This window comes from Phyllostomus discolor, chromosome 1, assembly GCF_004126475.2.
Source record: "Phyllostomus discolor isolate MPI-MPIP mPhyDis1 chromosome 1, mPhyDis1.pri.v3, whole genome shotgun sequence".
Lineage (NCBI taxonomy): Eukaryota > Metazoa > Chordata > Mammalia > Chiroptera > Phyllostomidae > Phyllostomus > Phyllostomus discolor.
This window is the reverse complement of record NC_040903.2, coordinates 89,396,849-89,424,580: the sequence shown is the minus strand read 5'-3', so window position 1 is coordinate 89,424,580 and position 27,732 is coordinate 89,396,849. Positions and strand designations below refer to the sequence as shown.

At 36.3% G+C, this 27,732-nt stretch overlaps 1 protein-coding gene across 1 annotated transcript in view; it reads right to left on the bottom strand.

Annotated features, from left to right (window-relative positions):
• Positions 1 to 27,732, bottom strand: part of EMCN (endomucin) — a 76,560-nt gene that overhangs the window by 5,998 nt on the left and 42,830 nt on the right. Inside the window, exons 6-11 of the mRNA XM_036010821.1 lie at positions 25,207 to 25,245; positions 11,446 to 11,541; positions 10,966 to 11,019; positions 9,241 to 9,336; positions 5,216 to 5,240; positions 3,987 to 4,048 (exon numbers count right to left, since the gene is read on the bottom strand). Coding sequence (XP_035866714.1) covers positions 3,987 to 4,048; positions 5,216 to 5,240; positions 9,241 to 9,336; positions 10,966 to 11,019; positions 11,446 to 11,541; positions 25,207 to 25,245 — 372 coding nt within the window. The remainder of the gene's footprint in view (positions 1 to 3,986; positions 4,049 to 5,215; positions 5,241 to 9,240; positions 9,337 to 10,965; positions 11,020 to 11,445; positions 11,542 to 25,206; positions 25,246 to 27,732) is intronic.

Below are 27,732 nucleotides of genomic sequence, written 5' to 3'. Positions count from 1 at the left end.
GCCATAAAGAGATATTCCAACATGGTAATGTATGTTCATTTGCCAGAGTAACAATAAGAGGAGAGAAAGCCCGCGTATAGCTGGGGGAGCTAAGGACGATTTAGTGAAAGTGCATGCAGAGTGAGACAAACATTGAAGGACTGAGGAGACGGAAGCTGAATCTATGCATGGCTTTACAGATCTAGTAATCTTTTTGCTGATCTTTATACCTTTGCTCGTTTCTTACTGATGAACTTTTACATGTAAAAATAAATAAGCAAATACAAGTGTGCCTGCTAATAATACAATGATAATGGGTCACCCTAATTTTAGGAGGGGAGGGGAGGGAAACCAAGACACCATCGCCTCTCTCAGAAGACCTTGAGTGCATCAAGGAAGACAGGGACAAGCAGGGAATGAATGGCATCTGGGGAGTATGCCCTGTTCAATGTTTCCAAATGGAGCCAGGGGAGTCTGTTGCACCATGGCCGGCCTGGCAGACACACTGAAGTGTTTGAAGTTAATCTGAGCTAATAACACACTTATTAGAGTTTTCTAAGCAGAGCGATATTCTAATGAATTCAGATCTGCTTTTTCTTCTTCCAAATGTTTCAAAATCAAGTAATGTTTTGAAACTAAATTCAGAGCTATGTTTTGTTTCTTCTGTGGAGTCATGTAGTCCTTAACTAATTTAAGCAGTTTCTTCAAGAGATTCTTATCGTCTTTAGTATTACAAATGAGATAAGGTGTTTTACCGTTCTCAGATATGATGTCAGTGGAAATTGCATTTAGCATGCATCGTCTCACGCGCATATCCTGCAGTCTGGCATGGCATGTTGAACTTGGCCTGATTTCTTACTGAAGCTGTGTGGTATCTCATGTTTGGTGTTCATTTTTTTCTAAAAGCATGTTCTTGTTATAGTAGGCTTTCTCTTTTACTTAAAAAAAAACCTCCTCATTTAAGTGATCAAATTTTGAACATGTATGGGCTAATATTTCGCGTGGAAGATCCCTGCCAGAGAAAGAACATACTTAAAAGAAGCAGGGGTTTAGAAAGATGAACACTGCAGCTGATCTGAGGAGGCTTGAAGGCAAGGAACTGTCTTATCAGCAATAACCGTGGTGCACGGAGGCTTCTAGAAAACCAGACAATTTAGCACCCACTGACATTTCCTTTGAAGGTGGGTGGCTGCAGGGCTGTTTCCTTGGAAACACGATTTCCTGACCTCTAAAATGACACAATTTATTTTCAGATATAAGACTAGAGTTTATAAATTGAAACACTGACCAATCCAGTGAACTATTATGGTTACAGAAGCTCAAGTTCCATTTTGTTACCACTTAGCCACATTAGTGCCCACTGTGTTTCTTAGAAGAACATCACATAAAATGTATCACTTATCAGTTCTGAGTGATGGGTAGTCAGGTATTCTATCAAATTATTTTTAAAATTTCTAAAAAAAAATCTATACAAGAGTTAGGGGAAAATTGGGCTAAATCTGTGAACTTAGATCAAACCTAATCATTTCAGATTTTATTTTAGTTATATTTCAGGAAAGATGTCACAATTGGGAAAAGATATTAAGTAAAGATAATTATAACATAAATTCTGTTGAGTGTAGTGAACATTAGTTTATAGAAAGCATGTTTGAATAAGTTTGAAAGGCAGTGGAAAGAGACTTGTGAGTGTTTCAGGGACCAGATTTCGATAAAACTGTGGTAGCACAAAGAGCATTTGGAGATCATTATGTTTTAGATGATTAACTCTAGCCTGTGGAAACCGACTCTGAATCACCAGTTCAGTCTTGTCCTCTGACCGAACATTTTCCATGGTAATCAGCTGGGTTGACCATTAAGAGGTTATTTTATTAAATGAGGTGTGAGTTTTGAGTGGGGATTGGCAGAAACCGAAGTACCAGAGAACAGATCTCATTATTTCCATGATAAGTGGGCCTCCCTATGGAGAAAAGGGAGCTTGGAGAGCCAAGGGTCTTGACTGTCCTGCCACGGTCCGTTCCACTTATCGCTGCAGCTGCTCTACGAGAGAGGGGAGGTACCAGCATGTGCAGCATTCTCCTTGGGCCTTAAAGAACAGTCAGATATTACATTTGTCATCAAGTAACAGAAGGTTCTTTAGAGTTTTCTCCCCCGGAAGCCTCAATTCAGGTGTCAGTTGTCTTTTCCCTGGCAGAAAAGGATGGTGCGGTAGGGGGTCCTGATCCCAGCCCCTTCTTCTCAAGGAGGGCCAGGGGCTCCTACACAGAGGCTTCATTCAAGTGCAGGTTAGCACACCGACCCCAGCCTGAGGAGCCCTGGGGCTGCAAAGTTAGGTTAAATTCCCACAGGAGTAAGGGAAAGTGCATGAAATTGTTATGATGCCTGCATGCAAGTCATGGGCAGGTTCTGAGAACTCTTCTTGACAAGTGGGATAGTCATGCTCAGGATTCTGCTTGAACTTACTCAGGACTAATTCACACTTAGGCTGCTTTTTCCTGGCCTGGTAGAATAGGCCTGGCTACTTAGTGGCACCACGTGAATAGCCAGGGAAAACTTGTGAGTAGTTTCCAATGATCCTATGAATGATGTTTACTCCTGCCCATTCAGATAGTTACCTCTGAGAGAGCAGTGTAGGAATAAAGGAACTACGTACATTAAAGATTGGAAGGATACATGAATGAAGACAGTCTCTCTTAAGAGAGTGGCTCATGTGAAGGGTTAGGGCACGTCTGCGGGTTTTGGGTGCTCGCACTTTTCACATCTTCTGTTGTCTCCCTCTTCTTTTATTTTGACACTGTTACAGATATCCCCCATTTTCCTCCCCTTTGCACAGCTTGTAGTTTGTTCTAGTTAGAATTTCCTTACTGAAATTTAATGCAGCCTTTCATATCTTGCTCTTGAAATGAGAAAATATAAATTTTTGTTTTACAAAAAAAATTTTGCTGCCATGGCTGGTGTGGCTCAGTGGATTGAGTGCTGGCCTGAGAACCAAAGGGTCACTGGTTTGATTCCCAGTCAGCACACATGCCTGGGCTGTGGGCCAGGTCCCCAGTAGGGGGCGTGTGAAAGCAACCAGAAATTGATGATTCTCTCCCTCTCTTTCTCCCTTCCCCTCTCTCTATAAATAAAATCTTTAAAAAAAATTTGCTACATATTTATAATGTCATTTGTCATTCTATAATTCACACTTTATATAACATCTATATTCTCAGACTATTTTGCATTGATAAAATTGGGAGAACTGAAATGTGTTAATGTAAGTTGGTATTTAAATTAGAGCCACACGGATTTTTTTGTAAAATTAATAATTACTTCTTATTTATCTGTTTTGTAATATTGATATTTTAAATATGTGGTCTACTCAAAACAAGAAAATAATCTGTGCTTTTTAATTTTAAAAGCTATATAAACTCACTTATTATTGCCATTGATACAATATAACTCATAGAAATCATATCTATATTTTGAAAAAAACCTTTACATTTCAAATCAAGCAAAATTGAAACCTAAGAAAATGGAAAACGAAAAGCAAATTTTATCAACAGAAAACCGTATTTTGTCCTCATGGGGAATCTCAATTAAAATCATATGAAATTATACAAAATGTGATTTACATTTTAACTGACAAATCCTTGTTCCTGTCGACTACACACAGCCATTACCGAAAATGAAACAAAATAACGGTGATAATAAAAATCCTGTAGCACATGTAATGTTCTTTTTACCCCTACTAAGGAATGGAAAATCCCCCTAGTTACCACCCGTTCTTTAGAACACATCTACACATTATAAAAAGCAACCTCTAAAAACAAGATAATGCAATAATTTTACCAAAAATTATATTTTGGGTGCTTATCTTTTCCTTATGGGAAAATTTGGCATTTAGTGGGAATTACTAATTGACTATTCTGAAAGAAGTTATACTTTTCAGTTATGTTTTAACACAAACAAAATCCAAGTTAGATTTTGAAATAAACATTTTTCATCTAATCAACAATTTGGGAGCTTACCAGACTCATGAGAAATTGTCTTAACGGTGAGAAGCTTCACACTCTCTTTATCAGACTGAGGTCTGTTTGGAACAGAAAACATTAAATTAGCGCCACAGTAATTAGCATCACGTGTCTGTGATAGAAAGTAAACACAATATACACAGAATGAAGAAGATACACAAGCATACGTACTTTATGTGTTTCTATGGCAAAACCTGTGTTTCACATACAAATTCACATACTTTTATAGCATTTTCCAGTTCTGAAATCAAGCCAATAAATTGCCATCACTCTGATACAGCAATGATCATCTGATAAATTGAACATCAAGATGGATCATGTGAAACACTTGTCACAAGATCTATATGGTACATCTCCAGTCCTGAGTTAGGAAAGGGAAGATATAGAAATGCTTCCAAACGTTGGGTGCTACCACTGAGTTCTAGGGGTATTGCTTCTGATGTGGTCCTGGATTCTGCAGTGTAGGGTCTGAGCTATTTTAACTGAGTTCCCACCTGTCCCCTCTCAGATTCTAAACAGTTTCAAACTGTTGCTCTTTTCCATGGACATCTCAAAAGCCTTTATGCCTAATTAAGAAGGGTAGGTGATCTACAAATTTTACTTCAAAAGTTCTTAGGCTGATAAGCATACAAAAAACACCTACATAAAGGCAGGGTACAAACTCAAGTCAACAAAGGAAACCACAGAAATGGTTTCTGACATTACAAACCACAGAATTGTTTTTTGACAGTTTGTCTCTTCATAGCACCTTGGTTGCACCAGCTGGCTGGACTGGTAACAACTATTTCATTTGCTTTTAAAAAGTCAACACAGAACACACTTTACCATCAGTAAAGCCACTCAGAACTGTCTCAAGGGCAGCCATGTTCTTCCCTAATTGTGAGAAATGCACTGAAAAATTCACTGCAAAAACTATTTTAAATTCTAGGTATGTTTTCTATGATATTTATCTTTGTAGTTATATTCATTCCTTTGTGTTTACATTTTATTTTTTTATTTTGCATTTTAATACTTTATTCAAGCTTAAGAACAATCCTCTTTTAGTTGTTGGAATTTCCCTGTTGAAAAGAGAGAGCTCTGACAAATAGTCAAACTCCATTTGCAGTACTTTCTACACAAATTCTTAAAAAAAACCCCAAAAAGTATAAGTAGAAGATCAATATTTTTCCTATGTAAATGATACTGTCAGAGCTTCCAGGGGAAAAAAGTGATATAGCCTTACTTACTGGTCATTTCCATTGTCTGGTGTGCCTAAGGAGAGGAGAGAATTGTTACTAGAGTTGGAAAAAGCTTGGCTACAAAAAACAAAAACAAAAACAAACCTTAGACCATGCCATTTTCTATGCAGAGATATTTCTAAAGCCAATTTTTACCTTTTTTATTCTCTCCACTCCCTGCCTTATTGATCAGTTTCTCAGATACTTGTATGGTTACAACTCATTCCTCAGGAGTGTGGCTAATACCAGGCCAGCCCCACTGAACTTAGTTCTGTGCTGATGTTCATCCTGCAGTTTCACATGGTGATGTTATCACACATTCCACAAACACCAGAAACTGTCTCTGTTTATTTCCATATCTCTGGAAAACATTCTCCTCAAAGTATTGAATTACTGTTTTATATCAGAGAATTGAATTTCTGATATTTCTTCATCCAGTACTCTTTCTGGGGATACAAATCACTGTATTTGTGGTGAACTATGATGTCAATATTGCTTCTAACTGCATTTGAATCATACTAATTTGGTCTCTCAAAAGTGCCCTGCAAAATGTCACTGAGGCAACTAAGGGCAACTAATCTTTTGTAGGCTTTGCCAGACTGCTCCGCGGGGTCTGGCAGAAACCAGCCTGGGCTTAGAGTGAGAACTAGGGAGATTTGTTCTGCACAAGAGCATGGCCTCTGGAAGCCATGGTGGTAAAACCTCACATTAACTGTGGGCTATTAGGTAAAATATACAATCACTTAAGGTCTCCTTTGTTTTGTCCCCAATTTTGTTGTGGTTTTATTCCATTGCTCCTCAGTTCCTCTCTCCTCTTTCCTTCTTTAATCTAGCTTTTGTCATTGGATATATAAAGCCCTTTAAATATAATTTTCCTGCCTTTGAGCATCATTATTTTATAAAGACCTTGATTTCTCCTAATATTTTGGCTACTTCTACCTCACCTTGGCTAAGACATACCACCATGACCCTTAACCCCAGGATTTAGTTCATGTTACCATGTGCTTGCTCACCACTTAGATTGAACCTTGTCTTTCCCACCATCAGTAGGGTTTTAGCAGCATTTTAAAATTCCTATTGTAAGTGCTTTATAGAATACCACCTGTGATGCTCATAACCCTGTTCCAACATGAGTTGGTATTTTTTGTATGCCTGTTTCAAGATTTTTTCCTTGGAACACTGTAATATAGGTTTATTACCAGATAGATGTATACCAACAGACTCTATGCAGTTCTTACTTGGGTAAAGCTCAGACTATAGTCAACATTATTCAGATAAGCTCAGTTTCATAACTGAATCTGATTCATGTTGTCTTCCAGTGAGCAGAGTAGGTTTACTAATTTTCTGAACTTAATAGAGTCTCACCAACATACTGAAGAGTGGTGTTTAATGGTGCTAATTTAATGATAACAGTGCTATAAATTCTGTTTGGCAAACAAAGTTAATGATAACCAAATAGATTTGGCTAATTGTGCAATTGCCAAAATTGGTTATAAAATATTGTATGTCTTTAGAATAACTCTCCATAGTGGTAGAAATTTTATTTTATTTTTCACAGTGGTAGGAATTTTATACATTTCTTCCTGAATGATTTGATTCATTCATAGAGTCCTGTTAAATAGCAAATGTCAACTTTTCAGATAACTTATTTGCAAATCTTCCTCTGCAAAGCAATTTTCATTAAAGGGTATTTTTATGAATGGGTCTAGCACATTAAGTTTTTACTTCTCCTATGCACTCCATAGACTTTAACTTGAATGGTTGATTTCCCATAAAAGATAATATTGGTGGTTTAGAAATTTAGAGAAATTAAATTGATTTATAAAAATGATACTTCCCCTCTGGAAACTCAGTAAGAAAACATATTTTAGACATTATTAAGAAGTTTATTCACTAACTCCCCAAGGGAGAGTCATTGATTTGTTTTCTTATTACTTTCCACTAAGGGCTAAAATGAACACTACTGGTTTTTTCTTTCTTTCTTTCTCTTTGCTCATAACTTCCCGTACATTGTCATGCTCTTGTACGAAGCCAGCCATGCAATGCATGGTGAAGGACTGGCCTCAGGACCAGCATTCATTAGCATCCTGGGGACATACTGTCCATGGGGTAAACAAAGAATAATGTAGCTTATATATCTTATAAAAATGGATTTTTACTTTTTAGTAGTATTAGAGACTTAGGTAGAGTTCTGTTAATGAAATATTTAGAATCAAAGTGAGGAAAGACAAGGTTCTATTTTACTGATACTTAAAAATTCAACTCAGTAAGTATGTAGTAGGTTCCGCTATATATTATACACAATGCAGGGTGAATACTACGTGATGTATGGCTGGAGAGGCTGCCTGATGTTATGAACTGAATGTTTGTGTTCCCCTAAAGTGCCTATGTTAAATCTCCAAGCCCAATATAATGGTATTAGGATGTTGGGCCTTTGGAACTTGATTAGGTCATGAGGACTGAGTCTTCAGGGGCTGAGTGACTTTATAAAAAAGACCACAGAGAACTCTCTTGTTCTTTCCACTATGTGAAGGCGCTGTGACAAGGTGGCCACCTGTAAACCAGGAAGAGGACTCTCACCAGACACCCAATCTGGCACCTCAATTGGATCTCTCAGCCTCCAAAACTGTAAGAAATAAAAGTTTGTTGTTTAAGCCACCCAGTCTACGCTATTTTTGTTATAGTACTTGGAACAGACTAAGGGGGAACAGGCACATAGAAAAGTACCATAACTATACTATAGCATGATGAATATTATAAAATTCTATAGCATTTAAAGTGAGAATACTCCATTCTGCTTAAAGAGATGGCATGTTATAAAAAGATAGGTTAAATTGGTGTTGGAGCTAGATGCTAATGGACAAACTGGAGACTGGGCATGGTATAAAAGTTAAATGGCAGGCTGGATGTTCTAGGAGAAAGACTAGTGTGGACAAAAGCACAGATACACAATGCTGCATTACACAGGCAGGGCAGGGGTCTGGACGGAATGACTGACTAATACTTAAGGTAACAGAGGGGATTGTGAGTGATGGGAACTGAAGGGCAATTCAGGTGAAGTGAAGAATAAAAACCTCCACTTCCTGGAACAGAAAAAAGACAGTAAAGATTGGAAGAAATTTGACAAAGTAGGGACCTTAGTTAATAAGAATGTATCAACCAATATTAGTTAGTTATGATAAATATATCACAATATTAATAACAGCTATAGGGTATATAGAAATTCTTTGTAACTATCTTTGCAGTGTTTCAGCTAATCTAAATCTGCATCAGTTAATCTAAAATCTGATTCAGTTATTCTAAATCTTCAGTTAAAATAAAACATTTCTGTAAAAATGGATAAAAAATATAATGCCATTACAGGAACTAGAAGTATTTAAGAGGCAGGGAGAAGATGAAATAACAAGACAAAAACAAAGAGTGGGGATGTTTAAAAGAGAGCAGTGTCGTTTTAAAGAATAAGAGATGTGAAGGAAGATAATAAAGAATTTCAGACTAGAATCCCACTAAAATTTGCAATAATGTTCAATCCCGAGGAGCCAATTCAATGAGCAGAACACGCTGCCATGGAAGACACTTCATTGGATAGAAGCTGTGCCTCCCAGGGGAGGGACTAAGTCACAGAATGTTCTTCCTGAGATTATGGGCCCCTGAACTAGATTCTTAGCAAGACTTCCCTTTACCCTCTATTCCATGGAAAACGAAAACAAATATTCACTACAAAAAAGCATGTCTTTTTTGTATTCTTTGCTACCACATTCCTCCAAACACCCACAAAGCTGGGGCTATTTCATTAAAAAGAATCTGTCCCCATCTGATAATATCTGCCACTAGTCCTTATCCCTACCCCTTACATTCACCAGCCTTTCATGGATTTCTCTGTCTCTTCCCCATTATTTCTGTGATCACGCAATATGGCATTTTATTTCTTTCTATAATTCCTCTCTCCCCTTAAGAGTTTAAATTACAGTTTTGATATAGCATGTATATTCTCCTTTCAGGAAAACAAAATGAAACAAAACACTGTTACCCACCTGGGTCTGTCTTCCTGCACATTCGGTACAAGCCCACCAGAGCAAAGACTGAAAGTGTTAGTACAATCAAAGTAATAACCACCGGCAAAATAATACCTAAAAAGTATTGGAGATATGGTCAGTTAGCGTGGAATTCAATTTCACAAGAAATAGTTTATGAACTGAGTAAAAGCATGCATGCTTTCTTCTGTAAACATCATTCTATTTAAAATACTGTATTTCAAGCAAAGAAAATTTATCTGATTCATGGGTTTTGCCTCAGTTGTCATTTCTGACATATCCACTGGATGTCAGTCTTGTAGCCTATCTGAAATAAAATTTCAAACCTTAAGGAGATAGTTCCCTACTTTCCTGGAGACTGGAGTGAGAAGAGGGGAAACAAGAGGCAGAAGATGTTCTCTAGACCTAGAGTCAGCTCTACATTCACACACTGTATTCTTTGCTACTTTGTATTATTACTTTATAGTGAAGTTATTGGAAAAAAGAGCATATACAGCCTACACTGGGTCTGCTTTAGTTATAAAGCCAGCTTTCTAAAATACTCACAAATATCTTTCCATAATAATATCTTAGAACTAGAAAAGACATAAAATAACATGGATGAATATAATTATATATCACAGTGCATATTTCTAAACATGAATGACATAGTTCAAGAAAGATGTGCATATATATATATATATATATATATATATATATATATATATCTGATTGTGGTGTTTCCTCCACTTATTAAGAGGAGGGTTTTACTTTTTTTTTAAGCATCTGCCTTCTTTTCTGATAGTTGTTTCTCAGGTTAAAACAATAGTGATGAAAAGAGAACACTGTCCCAGCGATATAACTAGAGACATAGAAATTATTGTTAGCATTCAGTTAGGTGTTCTTATCTGTTTTCTTATGTATTCATTGTGTTTATCAGGGAATGAAAATGGTTATCCAACTCATTTGTAGGGTGGTTTACACTTCCATTGTTATTAAATATTTGTTTCAAGTAAATTCTTCTAGGTTCATGTGAGACCTTGAGTGACGCCTCCCGACATGGGACGTGAGTCAGCAGGTCAGTAAAGGCAAAGCTGCCCTATGGAATGGAATGGCTTTTCCCAAACCTAAAATAACCTTTTAGAATTCCAGCTTCATATGTATTCACCATACTCTAAATTTCCAGGGAAATTAATGAATATTCTCCATTTAGTCCCAGTATACACACATATAGGGTGGGGCAAAAGCAGGTTTACGGTTGTGAGCATGTGAAACACAGTTTATACTTATATTATTATTTATCAACTATCGTACTTTTGTCCATATGAGTAACCATAAACTGGCTTTGCCCCACCTTGTATGTTATATGACATACATCTGTTTTTGCTAAAATGGAACACTTATTAAAAGGCCATTTTTAACATAAAGGCAAAGTTTTGTAAAGGTGAACAATTCATTTTTATGGAGACCTCTGTGCACTTTGGCTTATCTGAGATTAGTCTTACCAATTCACCTTGAAATTTGGTGGTAATTGCTTAGCACTAAGGTAAGGAAATAATCTCAAAGGTGTGCTCATTAAAATCAGACTCATAAGCAAGAAATTCTCAAAGCAAGTGGCAGTTAGATAGGATTATAGAGGGATTGCAGGTTTAGGAAAGCTGATAAAAGACTATTTATAATCCAATCCCTTCCCTTATTGGTAACATTCAAATATCCCACATATCTATTATTATGAATGTTACTCACTGGAACGAGATGGGTTGGTTGAAGAAGGACTTGCATTTTTTGCATTCTGAGTGCCTATTATTTTAAGAAAGAAAAAGATAAATTACTTTTAGGTAATGTGTGCCAATCCTCACAATCCTCCCCTCATTCCCCCATAACCACTCATTAAAGTAAGCTTCTGTGATCTATAAGTAGGATACTTCAAATAAGTACATTTGATCTCATTCTGAAAGAACTCTGTTTTGCAAATCAAGACTGGTAGGGAGTTCATGTATACACTTTGATGAGTTGGGACATACATCCATGACACCATTGCCACAATGAAGTAATAAGATATGTCACCTCCAACAATGCCCTGGTGTCCCCCCTTTTGTGGATGTGCATTTTTGAATATCAATGATAAGTTAATAAAGCTTGTTTTTTTAAAAAAAATGATAAGGTTTTCTTGGTGAGAAGGAATTAAACAAAGCGAATTTCTAGTCATGCACACAGAAGTCATACCGTGAGCTGTTGAGGCATTTTCTGGAATTGTTGTTGATACTAAGGGAGATATACTACTAGTTTCAGAAGTTGAGGCATCTGGTTGTGAAGTGCTAACTGTAGAAAAAAAATCAGAAATCCAGAGTCAGATTATAGTATTAACTCTTCTTATTGCATTTCTTTGCAGATTCAAATACTTTGCGTCTCTGAAGATCAGTGAAAACTCTTTCTTGTTGAATAATAGGATACATATAATTGTACATTAAATCCTAAGTTCTATTATTCTTGTAATGATGATTAAATTTAGCATCATAAAACCTGAGTATCAGTATTATGTTCTCAAGAACTGCCCAAAAAACTTGGGCACATCTCTTATCTTAAGCTATAGTCTTTATCACCCGCTGCACAAGCTTCTTCTGGGATGAAAATCTATGCAAGAGCATTAATCACATTTCAGATATAGTAACTTTGGGTGATAGTGATCTTTTCCCATCACCCATCCTTAAAGTGAACATAAATACACATGACTTCATTTCTCTTCATTGCCATAGTGTTTTTAATGGTTGAAGAGAAAAATTACAGTAGAAATTATGGTTAAAAGGACTGGGGAAAATAAAAATATTCTTTTATTTTCATCTTTAAAGCTCAGCAGGCACAAAAGGAAATTTATGTGTCTTATCTAGAGAAACTGCTGCTTGGTTTCCACTATTATCCATGATCTTTCTTCCAAGAAAAATGTAAATTAAACTTATTATAATCTTTTTGTGTGTAAGTAAATAAATGTTTCATAAGAATATAGCACTTATTTTTATAACTTTGGGATAAAATGAAATTTGTATTTGGAAAATTTTTGAAAAATCATTCTCTTTTTCTTTTAGTATGAAGTGATATCTTTTTATCACAACTGTTTGCCTCATCTCTCCACTGCATTGCAAGTTCCTGGAATGGGAAGGCCACCACTCTCACCATACCCCACATGGAGCTCTGAGTACACTGGGTGTACAGGAAAACATAGCTTACAGCCTGGATGAACTAAAGAGGCATCTCTTATAATTATGGCTCCTTGAGGAGTATTGAGGCCATGTATAATTCTCTCAAAGAAATTGATATTGCCTATGGACTGTCTTGGATTTTTCCTTCTGTGCCACCCACAGCCCAGCACGTATTGCATGCTCATGCATTTTTGACATCTGTGGGGGAAGAATAATGTTTAAAGCCTGTACCATTCTTGCCATGCAAGAGCTATGTGGGAGGAAGCTAGATATATGCCCCTAAGAACAAAGAAAAGTGTCAGGCTAGTGCACAGGCAGGCCAAAAAAGGAATATTAAATAAGAGTGGGATTTAGCTGAAAAACCTTGGTACTTTTAGTTGCTTTTTTCAGTGTCAAGTGTTTTAATAAGGATGAATGACCTTTCAGTTGTTTTGGAAGAGAATGAGATGGTTGATTAAATAACCAATGGCATTAATCCATCTGGAATTTTCCAAGGGCTAAATTTCAAGAATTATCTTCTCATAGACAGGTTAAATGGCAGCTTCAGTTCTGAGTATAATTTATCTGGTTCAGATGAAACTCCAATTTTCCTATTTAAAATGTGTTGATGACCCAGTGTCAACTATTATTGATAATGTTCTATAGGTAGGCAATATAATTAATTTTTCTTAGAAGGAGAATTCCTTGGACCCCTGAACAAACACTTAAGTTTTTTTTTGTTTTACTTTTAACCTCAACCTTCAGTTAGTAAATCATTTATCAATCCAGCGTGTGTGCACACACACACACACACACACTTTACCTCTATTATATGTAATGCCTTCTGGAGTTTTCTATTCTTTTATTTGATTTTTTAAATACTGGTCATACTACACTAATGGAAGTTAACTCATGATTATATTAATGAAATTATGGGTCTTGGCTGAATTCATCAATTGTGAGCCTAATGGGATTCGTTGTGTGACTAAGAGAGTGGGAACCACAATGTGTTCAGAGCTAATGATCTCTGCAGGTTTTGTTGATATTCTTTTATCCTACATTACTACTAAAGTAGTTTTGACAGAGGAAGTACAAGAGAGGGATAATATATAAAAGCATAATTCTGAAGACTGAGTATGTGATTCTTGTGCTTATTTGCTGTGGAATCTTTGGCAAGTCACTTAACCTCTTTTTGTCTGAGTTTTCACATCTACAAATGGTGATTATAATAATTCCACATCACAATATTATGAAAATTAAATGAGTAAAAATAATTTAAATTGCTTAAAAAGTACTTGATAGTAACATTTTTATATTATACATGTTATAAAATTACACATTTTAACTTATACTCTATTAATGTATTATATTATAATATGTTGTTATTATATTAAGATTAGGCCCCTAGAGAGCTTTACTTTTCAACCAAAGTCCATGTGTCTAATTTTCTCCAAAATTTTAAGTGTAAAAATACATGAAATAGACTTTGAAGAAATCTCCATGTTTCCAGGTGCTTTATTGCTCTAGTCAGGAACAAGAGGAAAGAAAGTGGGTGATACTCCTCGATGACTTGGGTTTGCTCTTGAAGTCTGACTTTTGGTGATTGGAATGATTATTCAGTTGCTGATATTTTGTGTCATGATTTAAATGCAATTTGCAAACTTCAGGCCAGAACTTGCAGCTGGCTGTTTGAGGTAGAGACCCTCAGAACAAAGTTTATTGAAATGAAGAGACCTTCAGAACCCAGACTGTTATAAGAATATGTATGCAAACTTATCCTATTGGTGTCTGACAGTGGTACATATTTGGCCCTTACTGTAAACCAATTACTAGATAAATCATTGGGAGTTTTAAAGACAGAGACCTTTTTGATGTCCCAGGGCACCAAAAAGTAAGACTGCATTCTATTTTTATTTTCCTTATGTGTTCTATACTTTTTATTGTTATGTGTACATTCAATGTGTCTGAGGGGCTAAATTCAATTGAATTGAATGATCATTAATTGTTTTGAATTACTTATAAATAATTGAAATTAGTTTCTAATTGCAATTTGATGGATTCCCGTTCTATTTTTAAAAAGAACTTCTCAGTATTTGAAACTAAATCATTACTTCTTCTTAAAATATTTTCTTCATGTGGCTTCTGGTAAAGCACATTCTATTTCTTTCTCACCTACCTTATGGCCTAATTCTTCTTGGTCTTTTTGATGGTTCCTCCTTTTGCCTCTGACTCACAGTTGTGGTGGTCCCAGGACTTACTCCTCATCTCTAACTACACTTTCTTCCGTGATTAAATTCAATTTTAAGGTTTAAATACAACACTAATGCCAATGATCCCCAAATTTATATTCCCAGCCCAGATCTATTTCCTAAACTCTAACTTCATAAGCCCAGATACTCACTCAGAAAATAATAACAATCTAAACCCAATATGTCAAACTTGGACCTCTTCTTTATCTGTAGCCATCTCATCTTAGCTGACGGCAATGATCCCTTCCAATTGCTCAGCCCAAAGACCTCGGAATTATTCTGACTCACCTCTTTCATCCTATCCCACACATAATCATCAAGAATATCTATTGAAAGCACCTTCAAAATTTATCCAGAATTTGGATATTTCATGCCTTCTACCCTTACACAACCTCAGTCTAAGCTACCGTCATCTGGCTCTTGGAAAATTTGCAGAAGGTATCCCTGCTTCACTGGATGGTCTCTCATCAGATCTCACAACTACACTTATGAAACATGAGTCAGATCATGTCACCCTTTTGTTCAAAACCTCCAATACTTTTCCATTCCATTTTTATAGAGAGAGCCAAAGTCCTTGCAATAGCCCATCAAACAGTGGGTAATGTGCCCAGCCAATCCCCTGCCCGGCCCCTGCCCGTGTATTTGGTGCAGTTTCTTAAACATACCAGACATCTTTTCAAGTTCTATCTCTACTTGGGTACTCTTCCCCCACCTATTGGGTTGCTTGTTTCTTGTATTTACACAGATCTTTTCAGGGACACTTACCTGACCACTTTTTTAAGTATGCAAACTGCACCTCTCCAGAACTCATGACCTCTCCTTCCTAAATGGCTCTACACCTTCTCTTTCTCATAGCACTTTTCATCTTCTACCTTATGGTGTAGTTTGGTTAATTAATATATTTATTGATTATAGTTTTCCTGCCCTACCAAAATGAAAACAATATTTAAGGCAAGGATCTTTATTTTGCTCACTGATGTTTCCAAATGTTAGAACAGTGTCCAGAAGAAGGGTCTGCACAAGTCTTTGCTAAATGCACAAACTTTTTGGCAGCAAAGGTGACTGCTGTTGAAGACTAAGTGTATTAATGAGATGGCCTTTTCAATCTTAGTATTAGGTTTGTTACATATTTTAAATTACTGCATTATTAGTTTTTACATTCACTTTGCAATAACAGAAAAGAATAGATACACACTCTAGGCCAAGAGTAGATGTTGAAGGAAATACAACAGAGTACAAGAGATTAAGGACTTCTAGCACAGCCCAAAATTGATAGATGTGAAGAGATAAAGAGTAAAACTAAACTGTATGTCAGGGATTAAAGTAGGAGAGACTATGTTATTGTTTATTGACTCTTACTTAAAAATAACTCTTATCAAGAAGGATTTGAGGAACTTAAGCAATGATATATATTGTAAAATGAATACAATAGAAAAGGAAATCAAAACAAACACAATTTGAAGAAACAAACAGGTACCTTCAAAGAGTTAATGCAGTTGCTGGCATTGCCAAAAGAATGGACTCTGAGCACCTTGCGCCCCAGAGAAAAGAAGCATGGTCTACTCTAGGCTTTTGCTATCATAAAAGAAAATGGTTTATTATAAAATAAATGGCACATAAGTGTTACAGACAATAAATGCTGTGAGCATGTTTGGTATCATCCTGTGTTCTGAGTAGGGAATGTGCTGATGTAATCCCTGAAGTCTCTTTTGCCTTTAAGATTTTAGATTCTTGTCAGGGTTCTTTTCAATGCAGACTTTGTCATGGCTAGAATGTATTTGCACCCGTAATGGCAGACCTGTCCACTTAATGGGCAAAATATCAAAGGGGGAGATTTCTGCCTTCACATGATGAGAACTGATTTCTGCTCTCATCAGACCTTACCTTTCTTACATAGTTGTGTTCTTAATGCAAGAAAAAAGTTTTATCTCCAATATCTTTTACTTTACTCTGGGCCATCAATGTGACTAACCTGAGGTAATAGTGTCCTCTAATCTGGCAAAAACTGTGAATAAAGATTCATTTACTTTAAATAAGTCTGTAGAAATGTATGTTGAAGAAGGAGGATGTATTTTTCTTTTGTGATTTAAATATGACTAGGTATTAATTTATATAAAGTTATATAAAATATACAAAGAATGAATGAGGCACTGTGCTAATTACTTCCATATGTGCTAATTCACCTTATTCTTACACATTTTAATCCTGTGCTTTAAAGGTGAGAGATACTGTGGCTCACAAAGATGAGGCAACACATCTGACAATAGTGGAAGAGCTAGACCATAAGCCAAGTATAACTCAAAACCCTTTTTATTTCCTTTCCATAACCCATGTAACCAACACATTTGAAATGAGTTATCTCACTTGCTAGTGGCATCATTATTAATGATCAATTGAGTTTTTTCTGAGCATTCTGAAAGGTTTAGAATGTTCTCACTCCTCCCCCAACATGCTGACTCACAATTTGAATAGTGTGACCTGAAAACACTGAGAAGCTTTTCAACACTTAATTGCATCCTTGCGATACGCTTTCTGAGAACAGGAATGTAAGCAGTCCAGGTGATAGACATAACAATATTTAAAAAGATGTGATCGTCAAGCCCTGGACACTGTGTGCCAGACATTATTTGAAGTATTTTACAAATATTAACTTACTCAATTATAGTATTATTAATATTTGCATTGTACAAAGTGGAAACTGAAACCTAGAGAGATTAACTAACTTGCCTAAGGCCACAGAGCAAGTAGGTGGCAGAGCCGAGATTTGAATGCAGGCTCTAGCTCTGTGTAGTCAGCTACAATGCAGTGCTGCCTAAGCTGCTGCATTTCAGTAGGAATAAGTTATAAATACATGCCCGGTAGTTTTGTTACATGGAATATAATCTATTTCAGTTTAGGCTCTTGTCAAGAATGTGTTTTTTCCTTTAAGACAAAATGAACACCCCCTTTCTTCAATAGGCCAAACTGGACCATGCAGATGCATGCAAGGAGACAGAGAGAATCATTCTTAATGTGTTGAAATAAAACATGCTGTAGAGTTTATTGGGGGAGCACACACCCATAATAATACCATTGAAAAATATTGGCTCATAAAGTGAATGCTGGTAGGTTGAGATCGAGATTTTGTGGCCTTTCAGTGTGGGCTGGAGAGGCACAAGGGCAGTGCAGAACATATCAGAGACTCAGAAGATCTCAGAACCAGAGGAGACTTAGCCATACCCAGATTTATACCATTTAAGTGGACATTTACGGAAGACCCTCCCTCTGACATAAATATTGATATACTTCTCATTCTATAAGTGAGTTCTTTTATTCTTAATTAATCTTTCAAGCATCATAAAATTTCCAAGTTAAAAAAAATATACACCACTATGTATTGCTTTGGTATATGTGTATTTTCAGCTTGAGTAGATCTTAACTGAACAATAGTGCCAAGATTCTGTCATTCAAAATTAGAATACTCAGATAAATAATCCTATGTATATAATGAATCATACTTCATGTTATATGAATTCTGGGAAATCAGCAACCAATCTCTAGGCAGCACATAGGATGTTAAGCACAGAGAACATGATAGGACAAAGTATCTCCTTTTCAAAGACCAGTGGTCAGGATGGGTGGTACTTTTTATATCTGTTCTGGCCTCTGATTTTCCATCAAAATTAATGTCTACAGTGCAATAGAGTTTCTAAAATACAGTGAAGGAAAGTGAAGAAAATAGGTACAATGAGATGATTCACAAGTTGTGCTGGTCACTACCAGAATATTGTTGTAATGATTGATTTCATATGTCAACTTGACTTGGCCAAGGGATGACCAGCTACTTGGCCAAACGTTATTCTAAGTGTGTCTGTGAGTGTGTTTTTAGATGAGATTAACCTCTGAATCAGTGACTGAGTAAAGCAGATTCCCCTCCAATGTGGGTTGCTCTCATCTAATTGGTTGAAGCCCTGAGTAGAAAAAAAAAAATTCTGCCCCTCCATTCACCATGAAGGAACTCTTCCTGCCTGACTGTCTTGAGCTGGGTCATCAGTCTTTTCTGCCTCTTGATTCAAACTGAAATACTGACTCTTCTTTATTTTTTAAAGTATATTTTATTGATTATGCTATATAGTTGTTCCAAATTTTCCCTCTTTGCCCTCACTGCCTGGTACCCCCTTACCTCCAGCAATACCTGCCCCCACTCCCCACTTAGTTCATGTCCATGTGTCATGTGTATAATTTCTTTGGCTTCTCCATTTCCTATACCGTTCTTAACATCCCCCCCTGTCTATTCTGTACCTAACAATTATGTTTATGTATGTACCTGTACATTTCCCCCATTTCCCCTCCTTTCTCCTCCCAGATGATAACCTTCCAAATGATCCCCATATCTATGATTCTGTCCCTGTTCTGGTTGTTTGCTTAGTTTTTTTTGTTTGTTTGTTTTTATTTTTTTTTTTAGATTCAGTGTTGATAGTGGTGAATTTGTTGCCATTTTAAAGTTCATAGTTTTGGCCCTGGCTGGTGTGACTGTGTAGATTGAACACTAGACTGTGAACCAAAGGGTTGTTGATTTGATTCCCAGTCAGGGCACATGCCTGGGTTGTGGGCCAGGTCCCCAGTAGGGGGTACTCAAGAGGCAACCACAACTTCGTAGTTTTGATCTTCTTTTTCTTAAGTAAGTCCCTTTAATATTTTATGTAATAATGGCTTGGTGTTGATGAACCAATGCTTTACCTTGTCTGGGAAGCATTTTATCTGCCCTTCCATTCTAAATGGTAGCTTTACTGGATAGAGTAATCTAGGTTGTAGGTCCTTGCTTTTTATCACTTTGAGTACTTCTTGCCAGTCCCTTCTTGCCTGCAAGGTTTCTTTTGAGAAATCAGCTGATAGTCTTATGGGAACTCCTTTGTAGGTAACTCTCTTCTTTTCTCTTGCTGCTTTTAAGAGTCTTTCCTTATCTTTAATCTTGGGCAGTGTAATTATGATATGTCTTGGTGTGGTCCTCTTTGGGTCCAACTTGTTTGGGATTCTCTGTGCTTCCTAGACTTGTATGTATATTTCCTTCATCAAATTAGATAACTTTTCTTTCATTATTTTTCAAATAAGTTTTCAATTTCTTCCTCTCCCTCTTCTCCTTTTGGCACCCCTATGATTTCAATGTTGGTACTTTTGGAGAATTCCCAGAGGCTTCTTATACTATCCTGTTTTTTTTTTTAAATTGTTTCTTTTTGCTGTTCTGGTTGAATGCTTATTTCTGACTTATGTTCCAAATCATTGACTTGAATCCTGGCTTCCTCCCCTTTACTGTTGGTTCCCTGTAGATTTTTATTTCATGTAGTGTAAACTTCATGTCTTCCTTTATGTTGTTGCCATACTCTATAAGTTATTTGAGCATCTTTATCACCAAGCCTGCTGGCTTTCGGACTGGTACCATTGGCTCTCCTTGGGTACCAGTACAAAGAGGCTTTGGAATGAAACCATCAACTTTCCTGGGTCTCCAGGCCTCCAACTTGCCTCCTGAAGATCTTGGGACTTTTTAGCCTCTATAGTGCATGACCCAATTCCTTATAATGAATCTATCTGTTTCCTTCCTTCCTTCCTTCCTTCCTTCCTTCCTTCCTTCCTTCCTTCCTTCCTTTCTTTCTTTTTCTTCTTTCTTTCTTTCTTTCTTTCTTTCTTTCTTTCTTTCTTTCTTTCTTTCTTTCTTTCTTTCTTTCTTCTTTCCTCTTTCTCTCTTTCTCTCATCTTTCTTTCATCTATCTATCTATTCTATTTGTTCTGTTTTTCTGAAGAACTCTAATACAGTTGTATTTTCTATAAAATTGTTTATTCCTTTCCTAATTCATGGAGGCATGGTATATCCATTTTTTTTCCTGAGCTGAGCTCTCTTATCAAAGAAATAAAGAGGTTCATTTGCAAGGAGAAGTCTGTGAAAAAATGATAATGCTAAAGAAAAGTGAATTTCATCATTGCTTAAACTTGTAATGGCCGCATGCCTCATGATGTCTGCTTACATCTCTAGGGAGTATACAGCCTTTCATCACTTTGTAGTAGGTATTTCCATCCCCTCATGAGCTCAGTTAGAAAAATGAGTAGGCAGAATAATCTGGCAGTTAGAAGGTCACTTCTTTCATAAACTCATTCCTCATCCTTCTTAAACTTCTTTCCACATACATAATGAATAACATAACCCCAGCTAAAAAGAAAAAAATCTTTACCTCCACCAATCTTAACATAAGTTTATCTGAAACTTTTCTATCATTTTATACCTACACAATTACTAGAGTTTTATAACTATGATGCTGACAAATTTCCCTTGGGGACACTTAATGGAAGGCTTCATATTATTGAATGCCTCAGTTAGTGATGGTTACAATTAATCTGCAGTTAGTGGAAAATACTATTCTATATATTTTATAGGGTATCATTCTAAATTTGAAGTCTTGCCAGATCTGTTATAATGGGCAGCTGAAGTTGTATACATGCTTTAGACATTGAGCATATTACCTCGTGGTTAGCATTGTTAACTACAGCTATCTACTGAATACTATTGAATGGAATGAATGGATACGTCTTCAGATCTGTATTGATCATTTCCATACTACTACCTTTCTTTTATGTTTTTATATAATATTAAACATCATATGTTTGTATAATTTCTTAAAATTTACACTTTATATTCACTTACCTTACTTATTTTGGATCCCCCAAAATGATCCTATATAAAACAATCATCAACTTCTAGACCCTTACTAATATTTTTTGAAGTGAGTGGTAAAAACATCACTTTTCAAGAAAATTAAAGCTATATGCATATGAAAAATGTCAAATGTGAGAAATATGTATGATCTAGTCAAACACATGCATGCTAGTTCATATTTATAAAAAAAAGCAGTATTAATATTTCTGTAGGCTGGAATTCTACCTCAGCTTCTACCCAAATAGAGAAATACTAGTTATTTTGAGATTCTTGGACCTCTGGCCAAAATGGAGGCATAGGTAGACACACTGTGTCACCTCTCACAACCAAAAGAAGGACAACAACAAATTTAAAAACAAAACACAACAGAATTGAAAGAAAATTTAACTGTATGGAAGTCCGACAACCAAAGAGTTAAAGAAGACATACTCATCCAGACAGGTAGGAGGGGTGGAGACAATAGCCGGGCAGAGAGGACTGTGGCAAGGTGGTGGCTGCAGGACCTGGGCAGGCAAGGTGACAGCTGGCAGAATGGGCAGTCCCACATTTTCATGCAGATAAACTGGGAGAAACAACTGAGGAGCAAGACAGATCACATAACCCAGGGTTCTGGCATGGGGAAATAGAACCTCAAAACCTCTGACTGAAAACACCTGTGGGGGTTTAGGCAGCAGCAGGAGAAACTCCCAGTCTTACAGGAGAGTTCATTGGAGAGACCCACAGGGTCCTAGAATGTACACAAACCCACCTACGTGGAAATCAGCATCAGAAGTGCCCTATTTGCTTGTGGATAGCGGGGGAAGTGACTGGAAGTTGGCAGAGAGTGGAGCAAGTGGCACTGTTCCCTCTTTGCCTCCTGCCCCACATATGGCATCACAACCCAGCAATGTGGGTTGCCCCACCCTGGTGAACATCTAAGGCTCTGCTCCTTACTATGTAACAGGCATGCCAAGACAAAAAAATGGTCCAAATGAAAGAACAGATCAGAGCTCCAGAAAAAATACAACTAAGCAATGAAGAGATAGCCAACATATCAGATGCACAGTTCAGAACACTGGTAATCAGGATGCTTACAGAATTGGTTGAATATGGTCACAAAATATAGGAAAAAGTGAAGGCTATGAAAGTGAAATAAAGAAAAATGTACAGGGAGCCAACAGTGACAGGAAGGAAACTGGGACTTAAATCAATGGTGGAAGGAAGGAAGAAGGAAGAAAGAAACATTCAACCAGAATGGAATGAGAAACAAGAATTCAAAACAATGAGGACAGGCTTAGGAACCTCCAGGACATCTTGAAACATTCTAATATCTGAATCATAGGGGTGCCAGAAGGAAAAGAGGAAGAGCAAGAAATTGAAAACTTATTTGAAAAACTAATGAAGGAGAACTTCCTCAATCTGGCAAAGGAAATAGACTTCCAGGAAGTCCAGGAAGCTCAGAAAGTCCCAAAGAAGATGGACCCAAGAAAGAATACTCCAAGGCACCTCATAATTACATTACCCAAGATTAAAGATAAGGAGAGAATCTTAAAGGCAGCAAGAGAAAAGGAGGCAGTTACCTACAAAGAAGTTCCCATAAGACTATCAGCTGATTTTTCTGGTAGTAAAAGACAGAAAACTGTATTTGAACAACAATTAAAATAAAAGTTAAAAAATTAATTTGCTATTTTCCTATCAATAAAGTTTTGCTCTTCTGAAAAAAGAAGAAACCTCACAATCAAGAAGGGGATAGAAAGAAATATTTGAAGTCATGAAAGGCAAGGACCTACATCCAAGATTACTCTATACAGCAAAGCTATCATTTAGAATGGAAGGACAGATAAAGAGCTTCCCAGATAAGGTAAAGTTAAAGGAGTTCATCATCACCCAACCCTTATTATATGAAATGTTAAAGGGACTTAGCTAAGAAAAAGAAGATAAAAAATATGAACAGTAAAATGACAATAAACTCATGGCTATTAACAACGGAACCTAAAAAAATACAAAAACAAACTAATTAAATAACTATAACAGGAACAGAATCACAGAAATATAGATCACATGGAGGGTTATCAGAGGGGAGGGGAAGTGGAGAGAATGGGGGAAAAGGTACAGGGAATAAGAAACATACATGGTAGGTAGAAAATAGACAGGGGGAGGTTAATAATAGCATAGGAAATGTAGAAGCCAAAGAACTTATATGTGCAACCTATGGACATGAACTAAAAGGTGGGAATGTAGGTGGGAGGGGGTGTGTAGGGAAGAGGGGAGTAAAGAGGAGAGACTCTAATAGCATAATCAAATATATTAAAAGAAAAAGAGATCCTTATCCTTGATCTTACACGTGAATATTTCACAAATTTGATATATGATCATCTTTGATAAACATATGTTACAATATTTTAAGTAAACAAACACAGGTACAGTTTTTAACAGAGGTATAATTAATATCTTGTTAATAAATGTTATTATTTTTAAAATGAATTTTGATTTAGTCTTTAGCCACAACATATCTGAAACTGGAGCCTGACTTTCCTTGTGGCTTAAAAATCAGTCTCATTTCTTTTTAGTTCACTATTCAAATCATTGGCTCATTTTATTTTCTCTTTTAGGAGAACTCATTTCCATAACTCAAAATTAAAATCTAAATGGGCTTTTCAATACATTTAAAAATAAATTATAGTTAAAGATGGAATTTTGTAAATCAACTTTTCTAAACAAAATAAAGCCTGCTTCATCCCTCCTTAAAAGGAGCTGAGGATTTTGGCAGCTCCCTATTTCCCCATCTGCAGCTTCTCCAGGATGACGGATCTGTTAAGCAGAGGGGAAAAACTTCTCTAGAATGTGCACAGCATCGGCCAATGCAAAGAGGCCCTTTTTGCCTGGATGTACTGTTTTTGTGTTTTGTTTTGCTTTGTTTTTCTCAGTTTTCTTTTGAGTGCATTTCCAGACTATGTAGATGGAAATAAGAGTAAAAATGTGGTGATGAGATGAAATACAGAGAATTAATACTATAAAATAACTTCATTCATGAGGAATATTATGTAGAAGATAAATACTTAAAAGTTAAAAGCATAATCAATTCAGTTTTGAAGCCTTCAAACACAAAAAGTAGAATTTAGACTGATGATTATTTTGGACATTTGTTGTGAGATTGTTATTAGATTCACTGAAAATTTTCATAGCCTTATTTTTCCATTTTTTTAAAAAGTTACACAATCTTCTATCTTTATTTCATATATTTCTCATTTTATAAATACCAAAGGTCATGAGGATTGAGAACCTAAGGGATTTGTCATTTGCTAAAGTACCAGGTAGGATGTAGAAAGACAAGAATTGTCCAAATAATTTTGACTTCAAAACAAGAGGAAGATTTAACGTGACCATCTTCCCCTGCCCAATGATCTCTTTCAGTTCCTATTGCTCCATCATCTGAAATCTGTTCAGCTTAAACCTAAGGATGGCAAGACAAGCAATTTGAAGTGACAACATTTTAGGCTGTTAACTGTGGTTTATTAACATCATGTCTTTGGATGCCAGGACCAGGCTTAGTTCAGAAACACAGAGAAGACTGCTCACATATACTTCTCACTATACTTCTGCAGAGGACATGCCAACCATGGAAACAGATCAGAAACAGCAGGTTCTGGTCAGAGGACAATTCCACATGCTTCATCCATTTACCAGGGCTGGTTCCACTCATTAAAACCACAGAACATTCAGGCACAATCTTGCATGTTCCCTGGTCTGCATTTATTTTCAAGTACAAGGTCTCCTAAACATTTTAGTTGCTATGTAATGTTTTCCCTGTATTATCTCACCTTGCCCTCTAACTGGTTTTGTCTCATTTTTGGGACTTTACATATGAACATCCTCAAAGGATAAAACCTTAACTTACCTGGTATTTGTGTTGTATTGATTGAACTTGGATTCTTAGCTTTAAAGGAAAGAAAAGAAAAATACTGAAATTGAATGCTGAATATCAGACCTATTCTTATAATTATTTCAGATGGCACATGAGTATAGAACTTCTATATCTATGCTTATCTATGAATCGCTTTCTCTTAAATAATAAAATTGCAAAGCTTTATGATTAAAAGATACTTTACAGCAAGGGTCAGCCAAGTTTTATTTAAAGGGCCAAATAGTAAATATTTCAGGCTTGTGGGCCATATGCCTCTGTTGCAACTACTCAACTTGGGTGTTGGAGTGTTAATGCAGCCACACATAATACCTGAAGTATAGGTATGTCTGTGGGCTAGTGAAACTCTAATTAGCAAAAGAGGTGAGGGCTGGATTTGGCCAGCAAGGCACAATTTTCTGAATCCTGCTTTAGAGCATCTGGGACAAACTCGCGTCTTGAATACACCAAGATAACACAGACAACTACAGATCTTTTGGCAGGTGCTCTATGTGTTGTATACCTAATAGGATATGATGCATCTTCTGACCTGGGGAAAATCCAGGAAGGTTCAGACAGATATCTCTGAAACTTATGGAATTCCTTTAAAGTAAATATAATCCAGAAGATCTTCCTACAAGTCAAATTACTTGATATAATTATGATCAAAATTCATTTCAACAACTTTGAGTATATTCACCATGAAAAATATTTGCCATGTGGAAAATATAGAACATATTTTTGAAACAAATTAGGAGCCCAATAATAAATGTTTAGCATACCCATTTGCCTCCTTGGTACTTTCACTTGACTGGTATCCTTAAATCTGCTTTTTCCCCTGCCTTCCTGGTTCAGTGCACAGCTCAACTGTCCCCCAGTTACACAATGCCAAATGTAGTGGCCTTTCATGATTCTCTTCTGTTTCTCACCTCCATCACCTCTAGCTCCAAAATATATTCCAAATATGTCTCATCACTTAATTGCCTACTATTCCTCTGGAACCCATATCTTTTCCCTTGGTAGCTACAATAATAGCCATCTAGAAAAATCATTTTAGATTTAAACTTGGCTGCTTCATTAGTTCCCCATTCTTATTATGGCTGGCAAGTCTTTATAGGAAGTAGTCCTTGCCTTGTTCCTCAATTCATCTCCAATAAGTCAGCCCCTGTTTAGATCCAAGTCAGGGGGCTCTTCCTGCCTCAGGATTCTCTGCTTTTCTATGCCTCAGTGTTGTTCTCTCAAGCTGAACATCAGCTTCCTTTGACCTTTAATGACTCTACTCAGATATTACCACTCAGATAAACCTCCTTCAACCACCTTAGCTAAAGTCGTGTCTTCATTTCCCTTCATACTAGCCCACCAATCTGCTTCACTTGCTCAGTAGTATTTATACTACTACAGTGACGTACTCTATTTTTTACAAAAATTTTGTTGTCAGAATGTAAAGTCCATGACACACAGATTTCTTTTTTCATTTAAAAATGAAGGTATAGTTGATATGTAATATTACATTAGTTTTCAGTGTGCAACATAGTGATTTGGCATTTACATGCATTGGAATGTGATCACCACAATATGTCTAGTAACAAAAATTATTACGACATTATTAACTCTATTCCTTATTCAGCCTGTAATTTACTTGCTTTATAACTGAACATTTGTACCCCTTCACCATTCTACCTATGCCCTGTCCCAGGCTCCTCTGGGAACCATCAGTTTGTTCTGTTTCTATGCGTCTGTTTCTGTTTTGTTTGTTCATTTGTTTTGTTTTTAGATTCTGTATATAAGTGAAATTGTACTGTATTTGTCTTTCTCTACCTGCCTTATTTCGCTTGCATAATACTTTCTAGGTCCATCCAAGATTCCTTGTTTTACAACAGTTCCAATGCCCACCACTAGGATAGGGCAAAATACAGGGCCTGGCACAAATAATGCCCCATTTTTATTACAAAACCTTTTATTACAAAATCATAAGCATGTAATTCTGTAACATAACAACATCACACTCAAGAACACCATATGACATTTTAGGTAAAATATCCAAATTAAAGCTATAAATTACTACACCCATATTAGTGCCCTACCAACCATACTCAAGCAGGCGTTACTTCTGTTGGACCCTATAGATCTCTGGTAAAAAATACGGAATGAATGAATGAGAATAAATAATAATAATAATAGTAATAATAATAAATAAGGCTAATTGTACGAACCTAGGTTTAAGGGAAAATTAATGTTTTGTTTAAAATATTTAGTTGGATAATCACAGCTACCATTTTTAAAGCACTCTTATGGTTAGTCTCATATATTATTTGTTGATGTCTACAAGAGAGATTCTCATTTTGCACATCTGCAAACATTTTCTGAGACAAGTGAAACTACTTTCTGAAGGGAGTACAATGATTATAATTCAGATCTCTTGGTCATAACGCCCATCCTCTTTTACTAAAATAGACAGCTCTTTCTTCCCCTAAACTATTATGAAAGGAAAGCTTACATAATTAAGCCCTACTTTTTATAATA